This window comes from Solea senegalensis, linkage group LG20 (genome assembly GCF_019176455.1).
Source record: "Solea senegalensis isolate Sse05_10M linkage group LG20, IFAPA_SoseM_1, whole genome shotgun sequence".
Taxonomy (NCBI): domain Eukaryota; kingdom Metazoa; phylum Chordata; class Actinopteri; order Pleuronectiformes; family Soleidae; genus Solea; species Solea senegalensis.
In genome coordinates, this window is record NC_058039.1 from 8,823,970 (window position 1) to 8,847,565 (window position 23,596).

A 23,596-nucleotide genomic window follows, 5' to 3' on the forward strand; every position below is an offset into this window, starting at 1 on the left:
TCAGGCGGGACAGACCATAACTGAGAGAGAGGAGAGGTCACAGAATGCAAACGAATGTGTCAAAAAAAAATTTTCAAGGTCAAATGAGATGGAAATCAAGCATATACGGAGTCACACAGTGTCTGAAGGACCATGAGATAGATTACAGTGAGCAATGCTTTTTAGACTACATGAATATTTATGTTGCACTTCAACATCATGGAATGTTTCAAACTTTCTATATAGGAACCCATTTTTTTAAAAATATGACAAACCATTGCAACCCAGTTTCAAGTACTGACACTTCTGTAACACAAAGCCGGACAAAGACAGCTGCTTATGTTCCCTAGTGCCATAAAAAGTAAATAATACACTAATATTAATTGTCCTATGAATTTCAGCTGGTCCCTGACTTCATTCAGTGTGAGAATAATCAAACACAGGCAGTCATTTTGTTAGTCCATGTCAAATTCTACTCAAGGTCCATGACAATGTTAGAAATAAATCACAAGTAAAAGTTTTTGAAAAAAACTAAATAAATAAAAATAAATCTCCATTGCACAATCTCTGGAAGAATATAAGACACATTTAAAGAAATACTGTCTGACGTCTTGAAATTAGTTGTTAAAGATGAAACTAAATCCAAGTCTTTATTAACTTCAGGTTGGCAACAACAGTCCATGCACACTCACACATACAATCAGTCTGATTATAATAAATGATCAAATTTATTTCAGTATTTATTTGGTCATTACAGAACAGTACTGTAAAATGCTTGCATGTAATTAATTAGGTGTTTATGACAAAAAAACAACAACCCCAAAACCTTAACCTTAACCTTGATATGTTAATCCATTCATTTATGAACCACCCTTTTTTACAGCACAGAGCTGTTTACTGTTTTCAATGAGATGGTCACAAGATGCTTTTCGGTGGCAGACAGTTGGTTTATCAAACCGTTTTGTACTGTGTCCAACTCCTCTGCATGTTTCTCAACAAGTTTTTCTGCAGGTTCTGATACTGCAGGTTCTTGGTGGACAAGAAATCATAGCTTGATACAAAAAGAAAATATAATATATGATAATAATAATAATAATTTGTGAGTGTTAAAAAATAGAAACCAACATATTTGGATATTACTTTTTTATCATTTGAGAAGAAAGTACAAGACAGATGAGTAAATAAATGCAATTTCATTCTTTTTTTATAACACTACATACAAGACCACCACTGATTATAATTTAACCATTTGTGTGAAAAAAGAACAGCAACAAAACCAAAGCTGTTTTTTTCTGATAACTGTACACTTTTTTTTTTTAAATGATTATCTAGACAGCCCCCTAGCAAGCATTAGTCCCGTCACTGGTAAGTCAAAAAAAAAAGAAAAACACCTACACTGCAACACCCTATTTACAGTATATTATTTATATATATTTATATGTATTTATATTTATTTATATATATATCACACTGGCTGAAATTATGACAAGATATATTCATGAGCATCATTAGTGCAAGGCCGGAGTAAGACAGATCTGTAAAAAGAGCTAACCACATGTATGAATGTGTGTGTTTCCATGTGTTTGTATAGAACAATGTACAGCTGAAAGGTTTATGGAAAAGAAAACAAAAAAATATGTGGTCAACATAAGTGAGAGGGTTGTGTAACAGGCTGTGTGTGTGCATGTGCTTATGTACAGTGATGTTTTGGTTTGACAGTTCAGAAGGCAGAAGTCAACGCAAACGTGTGTTCATGTGCAAACGTGTGCTTGACGATGAACATACGGGCAAATTAAGGTATGAGTGAGTCTATAGATGAAACCTGTCACCAGCCAGTCAGGCCCAGTTTGTACACGACGACACGTAACCGTGTCTTAAGCACTTCCTACTCAAGAGAAAATATATCATTATTCAAAGGTGACTATGAAGCAACCACATTGCAACTCCTTGCTCGCTACCATCACCTTTGCTTTTTACGATGTGCAAACCCAGCTGCAGCAACATAAACACAATGGAAAACGTTGTCTGAATTAACTACTGAATTATCCAAAAGGACGAAACCCAAGAGTCCCCGGTCTAATCATCGAAGGGTGGTCTACATAAGATTTATGAAAAGACACTGCATGTTCTTGTTGTGATTAGAGTTGGGTGTAACAGAGGGGGGATTGCTGATTTCCAATGGTCGTCGCGGACACTTAAAATCACAGAGTAAATACTGTGAAACATTGCACAATGCCACTAGGGACAGCTACAAGCAAACACAGGCCCATAATAGAGACTAAAGTTGGTAGAAAAGAATGTAATCTAGTGCTACTTTAGTGGGGAAAGGATGTAGATAAAGAGGCAAAGGTGAATCAAATCTAAAAACAACTATAGTCCACAGCTGTTTGAAAACCATCAGATAAAAGGGTCCCAGTGGCAAAAGAGAGACACTTGGGGTTCTGTTCGGCATTTCTTCCACTCTTTCCTCTTTCTTGCATACATAATACACTCCTCTTCTCCAGTAGTATTTGTCTATGTGCTACTGCAGACAAATGTACAACAGTTTGTCTATTTTAGGCCATGTAAGTGTATAGATATGTGCATCCACATTTTTGAAATTTGTATAGCAAAAAAGGGAAAACAAGAAACAAAACAGAAAAACCAGAAGACACCTTTTTAGTATTTCTGTAGTTAAGACTTAAGCTATTCCAGAAACGGGAAGTGAGCACTTCCCCTTAATGAAACTCATATCTACATGATGGAAAGAAGACGTCAAACAACAGGGTTCACCAATATCTGCTGCTGTCGTTAATCTTGAAGAATTGATACATGTAAGAGGCTAGATGACAGAAAGTAAGGACAAACGGTTAGGAGTCCTTATCAGGTAGCAGCAGAACCATTATGTGGGACAAGAAGCAGAGCCATGTTGATCAGTGTCATGGCATTGACTTCACTACAGAAAAATTAAAGGTGGGAACTTTTTCTTGTTTTGCCAATCAGATAATTGGGGAAAGAGCACAACATGTTGCATTAGGAACTGCAGTGGCAGTCAGGGCATCAGTCGCATTAGCTACTGCTATACAGGTTGTTTGGAGGGAAGGCATTCTTCAGGTTAGTTACTGCAGCAGGGAGCCTTGGCTGGCTGGGCAGCTTCTGTCAGGTCCACTCCCCGGTTCCGTCCACTGTTGACTCCTGCAGCCTGAGGCTCACTCTTCGGCAATCTCTTTGCTGAAATTAGACAATATAACACAACATGAACTAAACAACAATCAAAGAAATTACAACTCTACAAGAGCAGAAGAAAAAGGATACAACTTCCACCATACAGTTCTAGCACAACTCGTGTTTTTTTGCTTTTCCATCAGTGATAGTGCTTGCTCAGGCGAGGTTCCAAGCGAGCTGATACTAAAATGTGACACTGACAGACTGCCAAGCACTGATTGGCAGAGAGCGTAACGTCCGACACAGGAATTAAACTGTAGGTCAGTTAAAAAGACTTAAAATCCTGAAAACATACGCTAATCTCCAACATTTAGAAAGGACATTTCTTAAATCTGGAGGAGTCTGTTAAATAAGATGTATTTAGTGACAGTCTGTGCTCTGGTCATGCAGGAAGTACTAAACTAATCTTTTTAATGAACTGATTTATAATGATTCAGTACACTGAAAACAACTGCTTTGCCCGTGTGCTGCGTACCAAGCGGTGTCACAGCAGTTTTGTGAAGCCGCGCTACGACGACCCCACCCACATTGGGGAGGTGGAAAACAACATGCTAGAAATGTTTAGTGGAAAAATGCCATTATAAAACTAGCAGTAGAAATTATTAGCTTGATTGCCACTCCACAAATTCTCAGAAAAAAACCAATGAATTGAAAAGTGTTAAGAGTTACCCACCAATGGCCATGAATATCTCATTCACATTCATCGATGTCTTAGCTGATGTCTCCATGAACAGTAAGCTGTTGTCATCTGCATAGGACTGGGCATCCTGGAAATAGAACGCCATGAATTTTCAATGAATTCTCATAAATGCATGCTTTCTAGTTCAACATACTTCTCATAAATAACAAATAAAGATTAGATTCTCTTTGATTACAAATAAATAACTGTCAAGGCACTGTTATTTTTTGTCTAACCTGGAAGTCGACAGCTCTCTTGTTGGCAAGGTCAGCTTTGTTTCCTGACAGAGCGATGACTATATTAGGGCTCGCTTGTCTCTGCAGCTCCTTTACCCAGTTCTTTGCCCTTGCAAAGGACTCCTGCAAACACAGGAAATAGTTGCATTTGTAGTAAACTTTATGCAATGTGTTTAACTTGTCAACTGTATGCATAGCAAATACTTTAAGTACAACTCAGAGTAAGAATGTGTTCAGAAAATTGCATAAAGGTGGATGAACTTGCCTCATTTGTGATGTCATAGACCACAATAGCAGCCTGTGCTCCTCTGTAATACATGGGTGCCAGACTGTGGTAACGCTCCTGACCTGCAGTGTCCCATATTTCAAACTTGACTGTTGTGTCATCTAGACACACTGTTTGGGTGAGGAAGGCCGCTGAAAGGACAGGAAAGGATGATAGATGAGTCAGCATTGCATTATCAGTACCTGCACAAAACAGTCTAGTGTGATAGGAGGTAATAAATTCACCTATCACTCAATCAGCTATAATTACATACACCTACCAAAGAAGTGAGAGAAAGCCTGGTCTGTTGATATGAAACTTACCTCCTATTGTACTCTCCTGGAATTCATGGAACTGGCCCTTGACGAAGCGAAGCACTAAGCTGGACTTTCCAACAGCTGACTCCCCCAACAGCACCAGCTTAAACTGACATATTTTGTTCCCTGAATTGGGTCCATTGGGTCTTGTAGCTCCTCCCCGATTGGCCATGACCTAGTCAGATCCCTCGGTGTACTGTATGCTAAACCTCAGGAGCAGCAATTCTACTGCAAAAGTCAAGAGATGAGAAGGGTTAATTGAACAATAAAAAGCATATGACATTTGACTGCATTGTAGCATTATGAAATAACAGACACGTTAACACTGAAACAGAAGTAGCTTGACATATCTACTTAAAGCTAAGTTTAGAAGGATACACAGAAAATTAGGTGATTATTAAGTTCCATTCTTAGGTAGTTAAACTACTAAACGAAATGGGACCAAGGCTTTCTGTCCTGGGATGAGCACAGAGAGACAAATGTGTTTAAGAAGAAACAGATGACCTGAGACAATCCATGAAACATCCTACCCATATTGACACATTGTTGGTTATAATCAAACTTTTTCTTTTTCATGCCTTTCAACCTGTCCACAAAAGGTGTGCAGTGGAAGAGTCAATAGGATCACCTTCTCCCTGAACTGTCTTGTGAAGTCTCCCATCATGGCTTCTGGTTGGAAACAGAGATTAGAGAAACTACAAAAGTATAGTTCTCTCTTAGACCACTTGATTTACATTATGTTGAAAGTTTATTATGGAATTACTTCTCAATACTTACGTTAAAAAATATGTTATGTTTTTTAGCGTGTAACTTAAAAATTACATTCAGACACACAATGCTGATTAAGCCCATCAGCTCCACACAGCTCTCTGTGTTTCTCAGTATAGCTGTTTTTATGTCTGTAGTGACACAGCGTGATGCATTTTACATCACAACTGATGGAAAGGCGGCAGAAACATAACAGCTACAGTAAAGTAAAACACCAGTGAACTTTGTGTGAAGGAATTAAAACTGGAGTCTCTGAAACATGAGTGAGGTGAAACAAATGTTGGAAGAAAACTTAAAGTCAAGGTTATCCCCGGTTCTCTGAAACATGAGGGAGGTTGTGAGATATTTAAGCAAATATTGGAAGAAAACGGTTGCGATATGGAGTCATCCATTCAGAAAGTTCTGAGGTGTAGGTCAAGTCCTCCCAGACGCTAGCAGCATGTTGGTGACAGAAGTTACACACTGGACTTTAAGTGTAAGCAAACAGAGGCCAGAAAGACTACATTATTATTTTCAAAATACAGACCTAAGCTGTGACCTCTCTGATAAGCCGAATATAAAGGGTTTAATGTCCCTTTTCTGGCTGACACTACCAACCTACTTAGTATTTGTATAGTGTGTCACAGTACACTACATTATGATGTTACAGTACAATGACATATGATTCTTCCGTCACTTTGTATTTGGCCTTTCTTTCATCTGTCAAGCATGAAAAGCCTTCATTTACATCGCTGACATTGTTTTTCTAGATACAAAACACAAACAAGCATATACTGCCGACAATGCCTTTGTGATTGACATTATCCAGTAGATTGCGAAAACCCTCCAAAACCACATACAGTGACACAAGCAAAGAAAGGCTTGTCAAAACTCCCTGCAATTTCAAGAGTTCGGCCCACCCACGTGTATGGTTACATACCATGCATTCATGCATTGCTTACTAATTTATATAGAACAAACGGCTGAATATATAAAACAAATGGTGGTTGTCAACTAAGTGACAAACACATATCTGACGTTTCCAGGGGGAATTTGACCCGAGCATGATCGGTGCAAGCAAATTCCTGACCACAATGTCTCTCAATGTGCACACCAACTCCCTCATGCAGGTGTTTTAAATCAATGTAATACTGCAGTTATGCCAAGATCGACATAAGAAACAGCATTATTGTTCAGATGCACACTTTAAGTGTATCTGTAATAATGCTGAACAGAGTTGTAATTTTGATTTAATAATAAATATATGTATATATATATGTACTACCCCGTGGTGCTATATTGGTTATATACACATGGAAGCATCGAAATACCAACACAAGGAGGGTGATTCGTATAGAGCTACATTTTTAAAGACAATAGAAGAAAATGATTTGGTTATAAACACGTGTGTGTATACAATGCAAAAGTCGCAATATTAACATTTGTTAGGAGTCGACATAGAAATTAGTAAGAAACAGCAGTGAGAACAGACTCCTGAAACAGACTTGTCAACAAGCGCTGCACACTACAGAACTGAACAGCTCACAGATGATGAATAATAATCCTTATCTGTTATTTGACAACAAACACACCTGCTCATGTGAGGTGTAGCCAAGCATTTATTTGGATTATGAAAGGGGGAAGCCATTTTCCAAACTGTTTTGTAGTCTAGACAGTTAGCTTAGCTGCAATCGCCATAGTTGGTCTAGAAACACCAGTGTCTCAATTGCTTTAAGAACAGCAAACGAAACGGTATACGGAATGTTATCAAATAAGCGACTGTATTGAAAGATAGCGTTATCAGTCAGAAATGATTAACAGCTACGCGACAGTAGCCAAAACCACAACAAACAAAAGCTAACATTAGCTTGATAACACTGTTAGCATTCCACCCACTAACCTGATTCCACCCTTCTAGTGGTTGGACATTACAAAGTCAACTGTAAGACGTTTGTATTGACTACCACGCTGGACATTGCTATTCGCGTCTTTTTGGCAACACCTCAACACATAGCAGGACTCGCTGAGACATGACAAAGGCCCACATTCTCCTGGTAATTAAACAACACCGACATTAGCTGGACTAGCAACAGCGCTAGCTCACATTAGCAGACGTTAGCGTTAGCCAGCTCGCCAGCTGGAAACAGCAACTTGTCGCCTCTTGTCAAGTACCTGAGAGCAGCCAGACGGTGTTCTGAACTTTAAATACCGCCGCGGTGGTATCTGCACGCGGGACTTGGGAGGCTGTTGTGAGACGGTGCAGGGGAAACAAAGAAAATAATTTCAAAAACCCCGTCACGTCTCCTCCTTTCTTTCTTCTCGCAACTTCCCCTTAGAACCAAAACACAAACAAGACCTTCCGCCCCCTGTGCCACGTCACACGGCACGCCTGCTGCTGCTCCAACCTAGTTCTCACCCACATAAACGTTTTATTACATTACATTACATGTCATTGAGCAGAAATGCAAAAAAAAACAAAATGAACACATTTAAACCAGTTAAAGTTAAAGACTGACGATCTGTTGCACTTTACAATAAAGTAGGCTTAATTTTACTAATCGTTAAATTATTAAATTATGATTGCCAAATGAAAAACAATTTTTCATTTATATTGGGTCTTGTGAGGTTAAATATAAACATAATAAAAACAATTGTCAACAATATTGTGCTTAACTTGGCCTTTTCAAAAATATCAAAACTAAAATAACTAAATACTGTATCTTAGAGCATGATGTGCATTTAAAAATATATGTGAACGACTGGGTTGTAAAGAAAGCTTTAACTGTAACTATACTTAATTTACTTACGATGTGAAAATCCAATCAACAAACTCAGCAAATTAAAAACAAAAAAAATCTTGATTGCCTGCCATGAAATGTTGCAACTGCAACACAGTGACGAGCCAGGAGGTGGCGGTATCGCAACATTAGTGTCGGCGGTGAAGAAGAAAAAGAAGGAAGCTCCACCTTTCTTCTTCGTCGCTTCCTGATAAGGCCATAACAGCACGTTGTAGTTATTGCACAGTGTATGTTCTATTGCCCGTGTCAGTTGCATTACACCACTTTTAGCAGTCTCCAGGTTCATGTTGCTCACAAAGACTTTCACTGAATAAAGCGAGCGCCGGCAGCAGCTTCCAGTAGCTTCCAGTCATGGAGGAAAGGACAGTGGAGACAGCAGAAGATCTGTTGGTAAAGCAGCACCGCAAGGAAAAGAAAGACCTGCAAGGTAGTGGAGTGCAGCTCTTCTCATTCATTCATATATTATTCATCTAATATTAATCATGTCATTGTAATATTTAGATCATGCTCTCGGTAGTTTGTATATTCTGTGTTGTTATTTCATTTAGAATGAAATAACAACACATAGATAACCCACTAGCAGCAGCAGCAGTAATGGTTTGTTGTGTTTATCTTACCCCTGCTTTCTAGTACATTCAGCTGTATGTCTATTTATAAAATGCATAAGTACACTGATTGCATACAGTCAGATCCCATGTCTACTACACATACTTGGCCAGTAAAGCTTACATTCTGATAAATATTTCCTAAAACCTTCTACCTCTTTTTCTAAACTGTAAACACAAAACCATGTTTTAAGCTGCATTCACAAAACTTTCAGGTTATTCTGGTAAAATCAAACAATCATATTAAAACAGTTTTTCTGTCTGAGGTCAAAATCAGACTGTTTGCATTACACGTTTTTTAATAAAGAAAACACCCAAAAAAGCTCCAAAAAAGAAGTTTGCCATTTGTGAGAAAATAGTAAGGAATCATTTATGTCATTTTATGTCATCAATTATACAGTTACTACAATCAATGCATTTTAAATTTTGGGAGAAAAGTTGTCGATGACACACATCTGTCATCTGAGAGACTTGAACTTAATGTTTTATCAAATGTTATATGATTTATGTTTTTAAAAAGGTGTTTTAATCTATTTTAATAAAGATTAGATTGTATTGTTTAGATTGTTTATTTGATTATGTGCTTTGTTTTTCAGCTAAAATCCAGAGCATGAAAAATGCTGTCCCCAAAAATGACAAGAAAAGGAGGAAACAGTTGACAGAGGACATTGCCAAGCTGGAGGCGGAACTCACTGAAAAACATGAGGAAGAATTCAGGCAACTCAAATCTCCAAGTGACTCAGCGGTAAAAGCCTTCTGTCTAATTTCTGTACATGTATAAAATGCATCATATACAAAACAAAATATGCTTTCTTAGATTAATTTATTAGAAATTCTTCACTTTTTCAAGTTGGAAGAGGTTATAAATGGAGTCGAGACCATGAAGACGGAGAGTGTAGAACAAGACGAGAGCAAACAGCCACGAGTAACCAAGGCTCAGAAGAGAAGGGTGAGTCACAGGTGGATGGTTTTTAAGTGCTGTTGCCTACAGCAGCATGATTAGTCGTTGTCCTAGAATCCCCATGTATAAAATACTACATTCTCAATCACTTTTATTGAGCATTAAGGCCATTAACACTTCATCTCTGATTTGTAGATTAATCAAACATGTTTGTTTGACAGTTTAAATTAAGTTAGTGACAGTTACAGCTATTAATAAACAGTTTTATTGAAATGATCTTCTCTAGGACAAGAAGGCTGCCCAGGAGAAGGAGAGAGAGAGCAGGATAGCAGACGCCGAGGTGCAGAACCTGCAGGGTGTCAGGCACCAGGAGGGATTGAAGCTGGCTCAGAAACTTGCCCAGCAACAGCTGCAGATCAAGGAGATCCCATCTGATGGCCACTGCATGTACCGGGCTGTTGAAGATCAGCTGGCACAGCGGTCAAAGGTACATATAGTTAATGGAGTATTTTACCGTAGCTGTGTTTTGAATATCTAATCAGAAAGGGTGTGCAGTTTGGAGTTGCTACAGCATGACATGACAGTATCAGTAGGGTTCATGCTAGGGGTTGGTCAAAATATTGATTTAGTGACATGTCGTCCTCCTTCCTTGTGCAATATGAGAATTGATACTTTAATTAATAAAGTAAGTAAGTATATTATTGGTATCGTGGACCATGTATCGTAACGCGTGGTCCCCTGTGTTAGTGCGCTAAGGTACCATGTTGTTTTGTGTTTTAGCCTGCATTAACTATGAGTTTGGAGAAACTGCGCTCTCTTACTGCCGAGCACATGAGAAGCCATGTTGATGACTTCCTGCCTTTCCTCACCAACCCGAACAATGGTAACATGTACACACCAGGTAAATGTTGTCATTTTATCTTTGGTTATACCGTCAGAAAATAGCAGCCTCAGGTATTTAATGTGTATGTATATTATTCATGTCTGTGTATGTGGTTGATTATGTTTTCTCAGATGAGTTTGAAAAATACTGCTGTGATGTGGAGCACACAGCAGCTTGGGGTGGACAACTGGAGGTCAGTTGTTTTTTTGTTTTTTTTGTCACACATACACTGTGCTGTTGTTCCCGTTGTTTACAATATGTTAATTACCCCACAGCTGCGAGCTTTGACCCAAGTCCTCCACTTGCCAATAGAAGTGATCCAGGCTGACTCGCCAGCAATAAAAATTGGAGAAGAATTTGACAGTGAATCTATCACCCTCGTGTATGTTGTAAAATGGTTTATTTTTCGGTTTGTTTTTGGAAATTTAGGTTGAGTTGGGTATAAAAATATATTCAGCTTTATGTGAGATGTTTTGACTCAGAATTTCGTCTGTTGGTGTGTTTTACAGCTACATGCGTCACGCCTACGGACTGGGAGAGCATTACAATTCTGTGGAGCGGCTAAAGGAACCGGCCAATGTGGAGGACAGCTGAGCTACGGTGTGGGTGATGGGGAAAATAAACCCGTTTGTTTAATGCAGAGGGTCTTAACCTCTCACACCAAGGGCCCCTTTAATACCAAAGGGTGAATTGTGCTAAGGTGTGACACCTATGATGTTCCAGCGGGCCAGAAGAGAAGTGGGGAGCTGTACACCATGCATGCCGTGTGCTTGGAATGAACTGAGTTGGTGAACCTGTAAATCATGTCATTGTTACATAAACACAAACGATATTAAAGACAATAAGTTGGGTCTGCTTGGATTTTGGTTTTCCCGACCAGGAAATATTGATTGGATTTGATTAATTTTGTTCTACATGAGTAATCTTCAGGATGCACATAAACTCAAAAACAGAACTAGAGTTGTCCTGTGAGGCTTTTCATTTATTTTACAAATAAGCAATCTTCACATTTTTTAGTCTCTTTCTAGTTTAATTTTGACATGAAGTTTATGTCGTGTCTGCTTGATGCTTGTACTAATTACACTACATTACTTTACATTACTCACCATTCACCACTAGATGTCACCACTGCACAATAGGAAATCCTCGATGGCATCTTGTCGCCATGGAAACTTAAGTTCATGGATTTCACCACAGACTTAGAACTGAGGAAGCATCTTGGATGAAATGTGAAGCTACGTCCAGTTGCTATTTGGGTGGTAAAGCAAATGGCCGAGTCAGTGGTCGGAGCCATTGATGTTTCTGTGGTCAGAGCCTTGTATGGAAATTCCCCATCATTGAATTTGAGTTCAAAGAAAATAAGAGAGGTGCCTAAATGTGTTTCTAGACTCACAAAGCTGTCAGTTCTCCTGCTGAACAACAACTGTATCACCAGTCTGCCTGCTGAGCTGCTCTCCCTACAACATGTGAGTTTCCTGGATGTTTTCCAACTGGGAACATTTTGACTGTTTGTTTGTTTTTGACACAACATAGGTCTGTGATTACTAACTTTTCTGGATACAATGTATTTTAGCTAACACAGCTGAATTTGGGAAATAACTCCTTGAAGGAAGTTCCCGCTGCTTTGGGCCATTTGGAGTCCCTGAAGAAACTGTATCTATTCAGTAATCAGATTACAGTAGTCCCACCTGAGGTGATAGGTAGGTTCTCACTCTTCTGCATCATCAACACCACAGGGAATCCACTCTCCAACAAGACAAAATGAACACCTGGAGTGTTTTTTTTTCATCTTACAGATGGCTTACACAACCTTGTTGTGCTCAATCTGAACCACAACAAAATTCAAAGTCTTCCACTGGAGATTAAAAGGTGCGGTATCCAAGAGGTCTCCATACCTGCAGCTGTCAACTTAGTTGTTTTCATTAGTTAAGTTTTTGATCTTCCATGTTTCCCTCAGTTTGATGAAACTTGAACATCTCAGTGTGCTGGACAATAAGCTGGAGGAGCTCCCCGCTGAACTGGGTCACCTCAGTAAACTGTCCGAGATAAACTTGACTTCCAACCGGCTCTGTTGTTTACCTCAGCAACTGTGCCAATGTAAAGACCTAACCAAGCTCCATGTAGCCAGAAACAAGCTGACCAGCCTTCCAGAGGTGGGTATTTACTCCTTTCTATTGTTCTTGCTCACACCAAACAAATTACACTGTTTTCTAAATAATTGCATGTAATTTCTACATATAGTCTATGGTTTTGTACCCGGTCATGCGAAATGTAAATAACTGAAATGTAACTCAGGGAATTACAGCCCTGGAAAAACTCCAAGTCGTTGATGTGGCTGGCAACAAGTTGTCCGTGTTCCCTGTTGAGGTAAAAATATATAGCATCATTTTACTTACACCCATTATGTTGTAGATGAATTTGACAGTAAACCTGACAATCAGCCGTGGGTGTAACCCTGTCTAGTTTCATCGGCTGCCCCTGAAGGAGCTTTACTGTGAAGGCAACAGATTTGTGCAGTGTGAGCCAGTGCAATCAGAGCAGGATGCTGAGGTGCTAACATTAAAGGTAACTTTATAGAAACACGGCAGACACAACAAGAGTCACTTTGTAAGAAATCTCACTGTGACATCTTGGATTTCCAGGAGCTGGTTGCCAGATTTGTCTTGTGGGAGGACAGGAACAGGGTTTCTCTGGTGCACAGGATGCTTCCTCACTACCCGTGCCTGAGTGCTCTGTTGGCTAATGGCAGCTGTTGTGCACTTTGCCAAGGCCCGTTCCTCACCACCTGGCTGGAATGTGTTCATTTTGTCAATCTGAGGAAGGTGAGGTGCTGAAACTATCTTTCTTTGACGTATGAAATGAAATAAACCTGTTGTGTTTCATGTGATTATTGAACATGTTTTGTCATGACAGGACATGAAAGTGAGGAGTTCACTGACCATTCCAGTGCGAGCTGTTCTTTGTTCATACAAGTGCTTCAACACAGAAGGACACTGCTACTATGGTGTTGCGACAAGATAAATACACGTTCTTTGAAAAGGTATTTGCCATTATCTGTTTTGTCTTTATGATTGGATACAGTCTTTTCAATATCTGTTGTAATACAGTGTTCATTTTCCATAGCTTTTGTCCTGTTAACATGGCATAATGTTTTTTTTTAAAAACTCTGTGGTCACTAGATGGCAGCAAATGTACATTGTAATTTGCAAATGTAGTTGCAGCTTCTTCACGCGTCTCCCTACTTGATTTTGAATACACATATGACTGTAACTACAGGTTTTTATAACCTTTGTGATAATAAAACAAAACACTGCAGCACACTATGATAGAGTTGTTGTTTACGTACTTGCACCACATGTGAACGACAACGCTGGTCACCTACACATTGTTCCTGGTCAGGACAGGTGTGTGTGTGTGCGTGTGTGTGTAACTGTTAAACCTGCAAAAAAAAAGTCATCAGGTTTCAACACTGTAACTATTCCACTCTATGGCAATGATATATTTACAGTATACCTACTTATACTTGTATACATAGACAAGCAGTTTACCAAAGTGTACGTTGTGAATGTGGTGTCACACAAAGTGCACACTACATACAGTATATATTTATTTTAATTTAAAATAATGTTCTCCTGTTCCTGATCAAGCTGTGCCACTGATTCCATCTCCATTTCAAACCGGTGGCATCTGTTCCAACCTGCCAGACGAGAAAGATAGAGACAGTGAGGGAGACGCAGACTGAAAGAACTTCATTTGTAGCAAATTAATTTCCCATCCACGCCTCCAGAGCTTGCTAGCTCTCCTCGCTAGCTGCTGCGGCCGCTGCTGCGTGTGTCTACTGACTCAGAGCCTCATGCATAATGCATCAGGTTTAATTGCAAACCCAGAAACTAATGACTTTGGACTGGTTAACAGCAGGGGAGCCATACATCTCAAGCAAACTGAATGAAAAATCAGCTCAGAGGAGAGAAAAAAGGAGCCGAGCCCCTAATTGATGAATAATTGAAGCGGCGAGCTACAGGGCATAATTGTGACATTTTGTTTCAATCAATTTCCAAGTGGTGTGGGCGAAAGTACATTTAAAGGGAAAAGGCAATGACAGTAAATGAGAAGGAAAGAGAGAGGTGTAGAGAGTAGTTGGTGATGGTAATGGGCATTAGGTCTTTAGTGATTGCAGTGACTTTTTGTGTGGGGAAAAAAAAAAAAGACCAGACTTTTTCAAACTGAGAAATGACTCTTCTCTCCATCTCCATCTCACTTTGGAGGCCGTATGTCACTGTTAGGTCACTGTTTCACTCCCAGGCTATGGAAAAGTAAAGCTGCCATTCAGTTAAGTGCAACTACAGCTTTGGCTTTCACCTCTCACTCTCTGTTATGAGTGAAGTGGCCCACTTGGCCACTGTGGTGCAACTAAACAACCACACTAGTCTGTTCTGATTGGCATCAACCCGGCTTGAGCCTGAAGGTCAGGCAGACAAAGAGGAGCAGACAGAGCCACTGGGTCACGACGCCATTTGAGCTGATGCATTTGTACCACATCAAAACTGGACCCAAACACATAATCATATATGGCCCTGAGTGTAGACTGTAATGTTTAATATTGAATATTAGTCAAAGGGTCTTTGTAGCATTTACAGTAGATGAAAACCACACTCTGCTGTGTCTACTGTGTCCCTAAATAATTGCAGTCTGAAAATTCTGAATGGTTAAATCTCTGCAGCTTTGCCTCTTTTTCCTTCCTACGCTGGAAGAAAGCAGACACTGTTTTGTTCTGGGGTGAATGTTTACCTTAATGTTACATAAGTCTACACAGTGACATCACAATGGTGGCCTTAAGAGGTGTTTCATAGATATGTCATTATATAGGCCATTTGGTGAGAGGTTAACACTATATGCCTGCAGCAGCAGCAGCAGCAGCACTAGCCCAGTGGCCTCAGGATGTGTCTCATAGTTGGTCTGGTGTTGCATGTATTCACACATACACATGTGACACTTTAGCACGCTGCAGAAAAGCAAAATACAGTCTCTCCATCCTCTCTGCCTCTGATAGCACATCATCACGATAACTCTCCCCCTATCGCTTTGTTTTCAACACATCGTTTCACAGCTCGCATCTGCACCGCCAACCGCACCACTTGTGTGCACACACGCACACTTCTTCCATATCATTGAGCTGTCCCTCATGATTGCCATATTCCGAAAGCCCTGTGTTTTTGTACACAATGCCTCCGAAAATCCTTGCGCTGCCTGATTGACATCTATGGAAATGAGGAGGTTGCATCCTCAAAGGAGGCACCATACGGATGGGAGCAGCACGCCGATGAGAGGCATCTACAAAAGGTGCTTGTAAATTCCTGACATGCCTAGCATATGTTAATGAGCCATTCTCTTGCTCTGATATAATTACTGTGAGGGGATATTGCCTTTGGTGGAAATATCTGTCTCGCATGGCGTGGCTACCTCATGGGGGTGAAAAAAGTAAAGAATGATAAAGTAGCGGCTGCATAAATTCTCATTTACCATGCTCGGAGGTAAAGAGAGTGATGTTGGCAAATTCACTCAGGATGATGTATTGGGTGGAAGGCACCTTGGGTTCATTACATACCGCCTTTGTTAAAGTGCTTTCTGCAGTCTTGTGTCGTTTGTTAGGGGGTATTTAGTCTGTCTTGTCATTGGGAACACTTACTTAGGACGTCTTTAGAGGAGCCCACGGCTGCTCGGGGGCCAAGTGCTAAAACACAAAGATAGAATGCTCTTCTCTTGTTATAGATTATGATGGAAATGTGTCTGTTTGCTGCCAAAGGTCAAATAATCGTTTCTCCTGACAGTGGTTCCTTTAATTTCAACCATCCATCCATCCATCAATTTTCTACCGCTTTATCCTCCACATGAGGGTTGCGGGGGTCACTGTGCCAATCTCAGCTGGTACACCCTGGACAGCTCGCCAGTCCATCACAGGGCCACATAGAGACAAACAACCATTCACTCTCACACCTACGGTCAGTTAAGAGTGTCCAATTGACCTAAAAAACGGAAAACCGGAGAAAACCCGCGCACACACAGGGAGAACATGCAAACTCCTTTGTTTTCATATACTATTTATTCTATCGATTGTCAGTCAGTGTCATTTCTTAATTAATTCCATCATTTGCGGTTTCTGTGGTTGCGTATGAATCCACATGTCCACTACTGTGCTCATAAAGTATTTGCTGCCAGTTCCATCAGCATATCCGTCTTACTTTTGTGCATTCTTTTCAGTGAAAAACAATTTTTACACCGCCTTACCCTGACCTGCTCTTCCATAATAGCAGAGTTCCTTTTAAAATGAGTATAATTGATTGCTGAATTCGGGGCCTTGTGACAGAGGAAGGAGAAAAACAGTCATTCAGTGGTGAGTGGTCGAGCGGTGCTACAGTCAGGAGTGTGCTCCACTCGAATCAGTAAAATCTATTATTGTCCATTGCTGCCTGTGACTGAGCTTGGTATTGAGCTACTGGCAGAGAACCAGGATGTTGTCTGGTCGAGGAAGGCATCACTATTAATTCTGTTGTTGTATGTAATAATGGTGGGCACTAGGGGGCAGTATGAGTCTCTGTTTGCCTTCAAGCAGATTGGGAGGGGGGGAGATGCACTGATGCACTGATGCACAGCACAGTGAGATATGCCTGATGAATCTAAGAGATAGAGCAGTTAATAAAGGCACAAACAATGAGCTGTTATTGGAATTCAGAGCTTAATTGAAATCCAGGCATCAGATCGGAGCATTGTGACCGTAAAATCCCCCCTCAAAAAATACAACCAAATATGAGAAAATGTGAACGTATTCCTGGAACTGGATTGATGCATATCAACAGAAGCAGAGATGACACAGACACCAGATGTACAAGACAATAACTGTACTATCTCTTCATCAAAATCAATCAACATTTTTCAACAAAAGGGCCTCCTTCATATGAGAAGAAAGACTTGAGTGTCGCACTATAAAAGGATGCTATAAAGGAAAAACCACCCAGATGTAACAATCTCATAACTCAGCCTCCTCCTAATATTTTCAGGGTTTCTTTCTCCTTTTATACATGACAATATAGTCTGAATAAAAGTGAGTAAACTGTCTATCCTTTGAGGTTACAAGGAGAAAAATACCATGACTGAGCCATTCCTCATTAGTGAGGCTAAAACAAGCACCCGACTGTCAGGCCATGCAACCTGTCTATGGCAGTTCTGGGTCAGCACCAGCCGCACTGTGGAAACACCACTACCACACTACATTTGTTGCAGAAGCGATAAGACAAAACAGCGCTGACACTTCAAAGAACAAATAAATCTTTAATGCCAAGTGTCTTTGAATGACTTCAAAAGTTTCCTGGTGTTTGGTAATAACGGGGGACTGTGGAGAGGGACGTGTGTTTCTGTTTGTTCACGAGACGGCGGCTGCTTATTTATTTGTGGAACAAAACTGGAGGGAAAATGAGACTGAAAGAGCTGTAGATGCTGCATTATGTTGTTTGATGTCACCTCGGATGGTTCGCTTGTAGACAGACATGTGAGGTTTTATGTGTGTTTTGATGCTATCATTTTAGGAGAGTACTTCTTCTTTATAGTGTGCTGTTTGTTTTTGTTGCAATGTGGCTTTTCCTATCCGTCAAAATAGTGTGGCTGAACTTGGAAATCAAAAATACATATTCTATGACTTAAATGCAAGAGAGTCATTATTATTATTTAAAAAGAAAATAACCCCCTGAGCCGACCTTATTCTATCATCAGATTTGATTGACGGCAAATAATCGCAAAGCCCAATCTCAGGTCATGTGACGACCACTGGACCATGCCCAGTGTAGCAGAAAGGCAGGCGGGTGGGACACCAGGTAGCAGCATCTGGTCTCCGGGTTTTTCTAGACCACATGAGTGCCTGTGGCGCTGCAGGCCTGGCTGCTTGAACATCTGTCTGCGATCTGCAGGCCGGCTGGATGAGCAGCCCAACAACCCAACCAGCCAGCCAAATGAACGTCCTGCACACATGAATGTCCTTCAGGAATATGTGGGTTAATGTCTCTGTTATCTCAAGCTGACTTTCCTGTAATGTTTCTGGAGCTGCTGATGGCATTTGCTCTTCATTTTAAACTGCATATTTCTCTCCTTCTCCATCTTTATTAATGTTTTTCTTCAGCAGCCCAGAGTTTGCAGAATAGGCGTTGCCTACAAATTGAAACTAGTATGATTTTAGCTGAACGTTTGACTTTGTTAGATTTCTTAGGTTACATGATTAACTTTTGTCGCATCGCTTTAGTTACCAATTCTATCGCAATCGTATAAAAAAGATGTATTGCTTTTTTTTAATATCAAATTGATATTTTGACCTAATCTGCTGACAACAGCAATTGTATTAAAAGCAGCTCTAATTTCGCTCAACATTGTTTTTTAAATACCACAACAGTTTAACTCCCTGTCTAAGTTATAATTTATTTAAAAATTGAAATACATACAGAAAAGGGTTCAATATTCCCGTGTTCACAATGACAAAGACCTGCTGCGAATCAAGAGGCAGCTAACGTAACCTCGCCAGGATAATTGACGATACCTTCCCGCCACTGCCGTGCCAATCATGAATTCATGTGCTGTCTGTCTGTGAAGAAGTGTAAACATTTCCACGATAATTAGGAGAGAGTTCAATCTGACAAAAGACAACCATTTGCATGCGGTTTTAATGAATCCAAAACATTCTGTATGGGACATTGCTTTTGCGTAATTAGCATATGTTCAATTTCCTGGAAAAGAAAAAGAAGAAGCAAGAAGACACTAATGCCCCAAGCTCCAATTACGTTTAACACCGTGACAACCACGCAATTGTATTTGTAGCTTAATGCAACATTTTGTTTACCTTTTTCCCGTTGCTGAAATGTTGTCGCCAATTAACTCTGCTGAGGACTGAAAACAACACAAACTTGCTACAACAACAACACAACACTTCACACAACTCAGACCAGCAGAAAAGAGCAGCATGATGCACCAGGCCTGCTTGTCCCCTCCAAATCCAGCTTTGCCGACAACAGATGGCCATCTCTCCCACAATGCTGAGCGGTCACAGATGCCAGCAGAAGAGGTGACAAACACTCTGCAGGTGTCTGTCCCTCTGTGTCCATGGCATGTGCACACATTTATGTGTGTGTGTGTGTGTGTGTGTGTGTGCACCAGGGGACAAAGAGCATCTTTCTTGCAGGGAGAGGAGAGTGTAATTGATAGCAGAGGACAACCTGCGGGAAGGATGTGCCTTCATATGCTAAATGGATGGCTTGGCACAGACTGGCACAGACTGTTGGCACAGATGCAGCACAAGTCAACATTACTCATTATGGAAACTTATGATAATGTTGACAATCTCTTCCGAACAAATGTTTTGTGAGTGTTGTTGTTTGTGAAACACTGAGGTTCTCTGCAGCAACTGAATGAATAGTAAAGGTCCAGTATGTAAGGAGTAGTGACATCTAAAGCCGTGTTAGCACGGTTCGGTCTGGTACAGTACGGTACGGTTTGCCCTCTGTCAGGCTTGTGTTTCGACTGAGAACAGAACCTTTACTGGGTAGGCGGGGTGTGCGCTGTGCCTGATGGCCGTGTCGGAGAGATACGTAGCACGTGGTTGTACCGGTGCAACGACAACGAACAACGGCATTGAGCTTTTTATGAGAATAGACTGCGGGTGTTGAAGAAACACTGGAAGCATCGCAAGGGAGTAATGCTTTTCTGTCACCCAATCAGCTGACTGTCATGGGTCCACCTCTGGTACCACAAGTGAAGGGTACCGATAAGTGGAAGTGTTGGGGCTGGTTATTTTGGTACTATTCCTAATGGAAACACACAAAAATATGTACCGTACTGAATCATTCCACACGCCATAATGGTAAGACTGCAGAGTGTAAACAGACAGAATTCTCTGGTTCCCCCTCTTTTTCCCACGTGAGTCAGGGAGCTGTTACCAGAAAGGACATAAACAGTCTTTCACAACTCTCTCTACACTCTTACTACCATTTCCTCCTTCAACTTTGTTGGTTTATGCATCAGGTTTATATACCCTGAGCAGTTTCTTTTATGTTTGCATATGCAGTTCCTGCTTCAAAATTCGCACTTTGGCTGGTTTGTCTGTTTGCAATCTTGAAGAAACATGGTGGGGCAAGGTGGCGACCTCTGTAAAGCAAGGCCCTTTCCTAAAGTACATTTAAAAGACATTCTAAGATTACAAAAAAGCAATTTAACTAGGGTAGTAAATTCAATTCCTGCAGATGAACCATACTGAATGTTACAGACTGGACTTTTAACACTTGGTTTGGTCATGTAATATCTGATTACTAAAAACATCCCATTCATATTGGCATGACATTTATTTATAGCTTCTGCAACAACTGAACGGCAGATAAATCTTGTGTTACTGTGTTATTTCATGTTGCAATTTATGACTGCTTTTCACTGCACTGTGCAATCTGTTCCCTCTCCCTGTGTGCTGGCCGGGCCAGGTGTGGTGGTTGGCAGGGGCCAGCAGAGCCAGGTGAGTGAGCTGCTGGCCAGGTGCCCTCCAGAGGCTCGCTAGACTGACCACATACCAGATGGCTGTAGAACAGCAGCAGGCGGGCTAGTACACACACACACACACACACACACGCGCACACACACGCGCACACACTCTTGTGGGCAGTAAAAAGGAGCGCATTAGGAAACATTGCAGCCCTCCAGTGAGTTTCAAAGTGAACTGCTTAATGTGTTTTCACTGTACATCTTGCAACTGCAGGTAGAACTCGTGCACGACACATAATGACCACAGTACACTTCACCACTTGACCTCAGAGCTCACATAAATGTCACTCACACAGTCGAAAGCCGGACTCTGTCAGAGTGAAACTTCGAGCTTGTATGGGTCTCCAGTTTCGCTGGTTAAACAAACAGATAAATTAATAGAAAAGAAAAATAACACATTTTATTTTTGTAGAGCTCAAAGACTCTTTAGATGCATTAAAATGTGTCTTATATAAACTCAGTTCTAAATACACCCAGTAAACATTTATAAACAGATTAAGTTTAATTAAGAGAAGCATGCATTGGGCTGCAGATATGATTTATTGTACCCAATTTTTACAGCGTACATTTACTCATTCGTTTCTACGACGCACTGATTAACAGTGACTTCAGATGAACCATAGATTTAACCACTCTCTGGCCACGAGTCATGTTGTACATCATATGAAAGTTTCTTTAAGCCCATTGCATGTAAAGGCACTTTCAATTGTGTACCAGTAGTTTATCATGCCTATCATTCCAGCTCCTCTGTTTCCACAAAACCAACCACACTGGTAACGGACTGGTTTGGATCCAGGGATTTGCTAAATCCAAAGCTCTGAATCTCAGCCCAAGCCCGATTAGCCTGGCTCTTTGGTTTGGGCTTGATTCAGGATCTAATTCCCTTTGGTTCAAATTAGGTCAGATTTAATTTTATTTTCAGCCCGACCCACTTAACCCTCATTACCATGGAGCAATATTTTATCTTTATTTTTGTTGTATGAATTTGACATGAATTGAGGTCTATTTTGTATGTATTTGTTGTTGTTAGCAAAGGTGGAAAGTAATGAATTGCATTTACATGTGATTGTTGAGGACAGGTGAATGAACAATGAGGACGGGTGAATGATAAGGACAGGTGAACGATGGGGACAGGCGAATGATGGGGACAGGTAAATGATAATGACAGGTGAATAATGAGAACAGGTAAATGATAAGGACAGGCGAATAATGAGGACAGGTGAATGAACAATGAGGACGGGTGAATGATAAGGACGGAATGATGGGGACAGGTAAATGATAAGGACAGGTGAATAATGAGGACAGGTAAATGATAAGGACAGGTGACTAATGAGGACAGGTGAATGTTGAGGACAGGCGAATGATAGGGACAGGTAAATGAATGAAGAGGACAGGTGAATTGGTGTTGAGAAAGTTAAAGCATTTGTGACCTTTGAACCATTTTGACTGATACATGATGAGTTCACGTTTTATTTTGTCAGTATTTTAATTCATGTGAGATTGATGTCCACTATAAGTAAGAACTTCAACCTTGTTATTAAAGTAAATTTCAAACAAGCTACTTTTTTTTACTTTTACTTGAGTACATTTTTAGACCAGTACTTCTACTTTTACGTAAGTCATTTTACTTACATATCAAACTATTGCTGCTTTTATTGAGTAGAATATTTCAGTACTCTTTCCACCTCATGTTTGTAAGGAGTTTATGGGAACCAGGCGCCACAAAATGGCTTATATTATAACACAGTCAGGATGTTTCAGCTCCCCATTTTCAGTCAAGGTCAAAACTCAGTTTATACCCAATCTATTAGGGTTATTTCAGGGCAGCGTTTTAAAACTATAATATACTCAATTTACATGTCTACAATTATCCACCAGAGACCTGACAGTGACTGAATGCCATGGCAGCTGAATCCAACAAATGCATTCTGACCCAAAGTTCCAGGTGCTTGCATGCATTGACACAGCTGTGTCTAAGATATGAAATACTGCATTTAGTCCATAATATTCAGCCTCCACACAGAAGCAGCCGCAGTGGTTTTTTCAGCATTAACTGATGGTCCATAAATCACACTTGTGAGCCGGGCCGAGACAAGACAGATTGGCCATCTGTAAATATTTATTCAGCATCTCTATAATTAAACAGAACCAATGCATCATGTCATGGATACATGTCTGATAACGCGGGCTCACATACAGCACTGAATAATACAGTGCGCAACAACTTGGTCAAACATTTGTTGTAGATTAGAGGGAAAAAACAGTGAGACAGAGACTCGCAGAGAGAGAGGGAGGGAGAGAGAGAGGGAGAGGGAGAGAGTAACGACGTGACGAAGGACAGATGAGTCCAGCATGTTAGAATAATAAAGGATGGAGGGATAAATGCAAGAAGCCATTTGACAAAGAGCGATAGTAGACG

At 40.5% G+C, this 23,596-nt stretch overlaps 3 protein-coding genes across 7 annotated transcripts; 2 read left to right on the top strand and 1 right to left on the bottom strand.

The window, feature by feature from the left end:
• Positions 1-688: 688 nt before the first annotated feature.
• rab5aa (RAB5A, member RAS oncogene family, a) lies at positions 689-7,760 on the bottom strand. Of its 3 annotated transcripts, XM_044052001.1 has the most exons (7): positions 7,600-7,760; positions 5,309-5,349; positions 4,687-4,908; positions 4,364-4,515; positions 4,099-4,221; positions 3,857-3,950; positions 689-3,189 (listed from the first exon to the last, which is right to left on the bottom strand). In XM_044052001.1, the coding sequence occupies exons 3-7, from the start codon at positions 4,850-4,852 to the stop codon at positions 3,074-3,076; spliced, it is 651 nt and encodes a 216-aa protein (XP_043907936.1). In that variant the 5' UTR covers positions 4,853-4,908; positions 5,309-5,349; positions 7,600-7,760; the 3' UTR covers positions 689-3,073. The 3 variants fall into 3 exon arrangements, with proteins under 3 accessions (XP_043907936.1, XP_043907934.1, XP_043907935.1); XM_044051999.1 differs by lacking the exon at positions 5,309-5,349; XM_044052000.1 differs by lacking the exon at positions 7,600-7,760 and having other exon boundaries at positions 5,309-5,561.
• A 621-nt stretch (positions 7,761-8,381) lies between these two features.
• otud6b (OTU deubiquitinase 6B) lies at positions 8,382-11,498 on the top strand. Its single transcript, XM_044051998.1, has 8 exons — positions 8,382-8,652; positions 9,427-9,575; positions 9,681-9,779; positions 10,018-10,218; positions 10,512-10,632; positions 10,746-10,807; positions 10,890-10,996; positions 11,124-11,498. The coding sequence occupies exons 1-8, from the start codon at positions 8,577-8,579 to the stop codon at positions 11,206-11,208; spliced, it is 900 nt and encodes a 299-aa protein (XP_043907933.1). The 5' UTR covers positions 8,382-8,576; the 3' UTR covers positions 11,209-11,498.
• A 79-nt stretch (positions 11,499-11,577) lies between these two features.
• Positions 11,578-14,320, top strand: lrrc69 (leucine rich repeat containing 69). Of its 3 annotated transcripts, XM_044051995.1 has the most exons (9): positions 11,578-12,080; positions 12,188-12,314; positions 12,411-12,483; positions 12,572-12,767; positions 12,910-12,981; positions 13,078-13,179; positions 13,257-13,436; positions 13,528-13,654; positions 14,262-14,320. In XM_044051995.1, exons 1-8 carry the CDS (start codon positions 11,883-11,885, stop codon positions 13,633-13,635), a joined length of 1,056 nt encoding a protein of 351 aa, XP_043907930.1. In that variant the 5' UTR covers positions 11,578-11,882; the 3' UTR covers positions 13,636-13,654; positions 14,262-14,320. The 3 variants fall into 3 exon arrangements, with proteins under 3 accessions (XP_043907930.1, XP_043907929.1, XP_043907932.1); XM_044051994.1 differs by lacking the exon at positions 14,262-14,320 and having other exon boundaries at positions 13,528-13,937; XM_044051997.1 differs by lacking the exon at positions 14,262-14,320 and having other exon boundaries at positions 13,257-13,441; positions 13,528-13,569.
• The last annotated feature ends 9,276 nt before the right edge of the window (positions 14,321-23,596 follow it).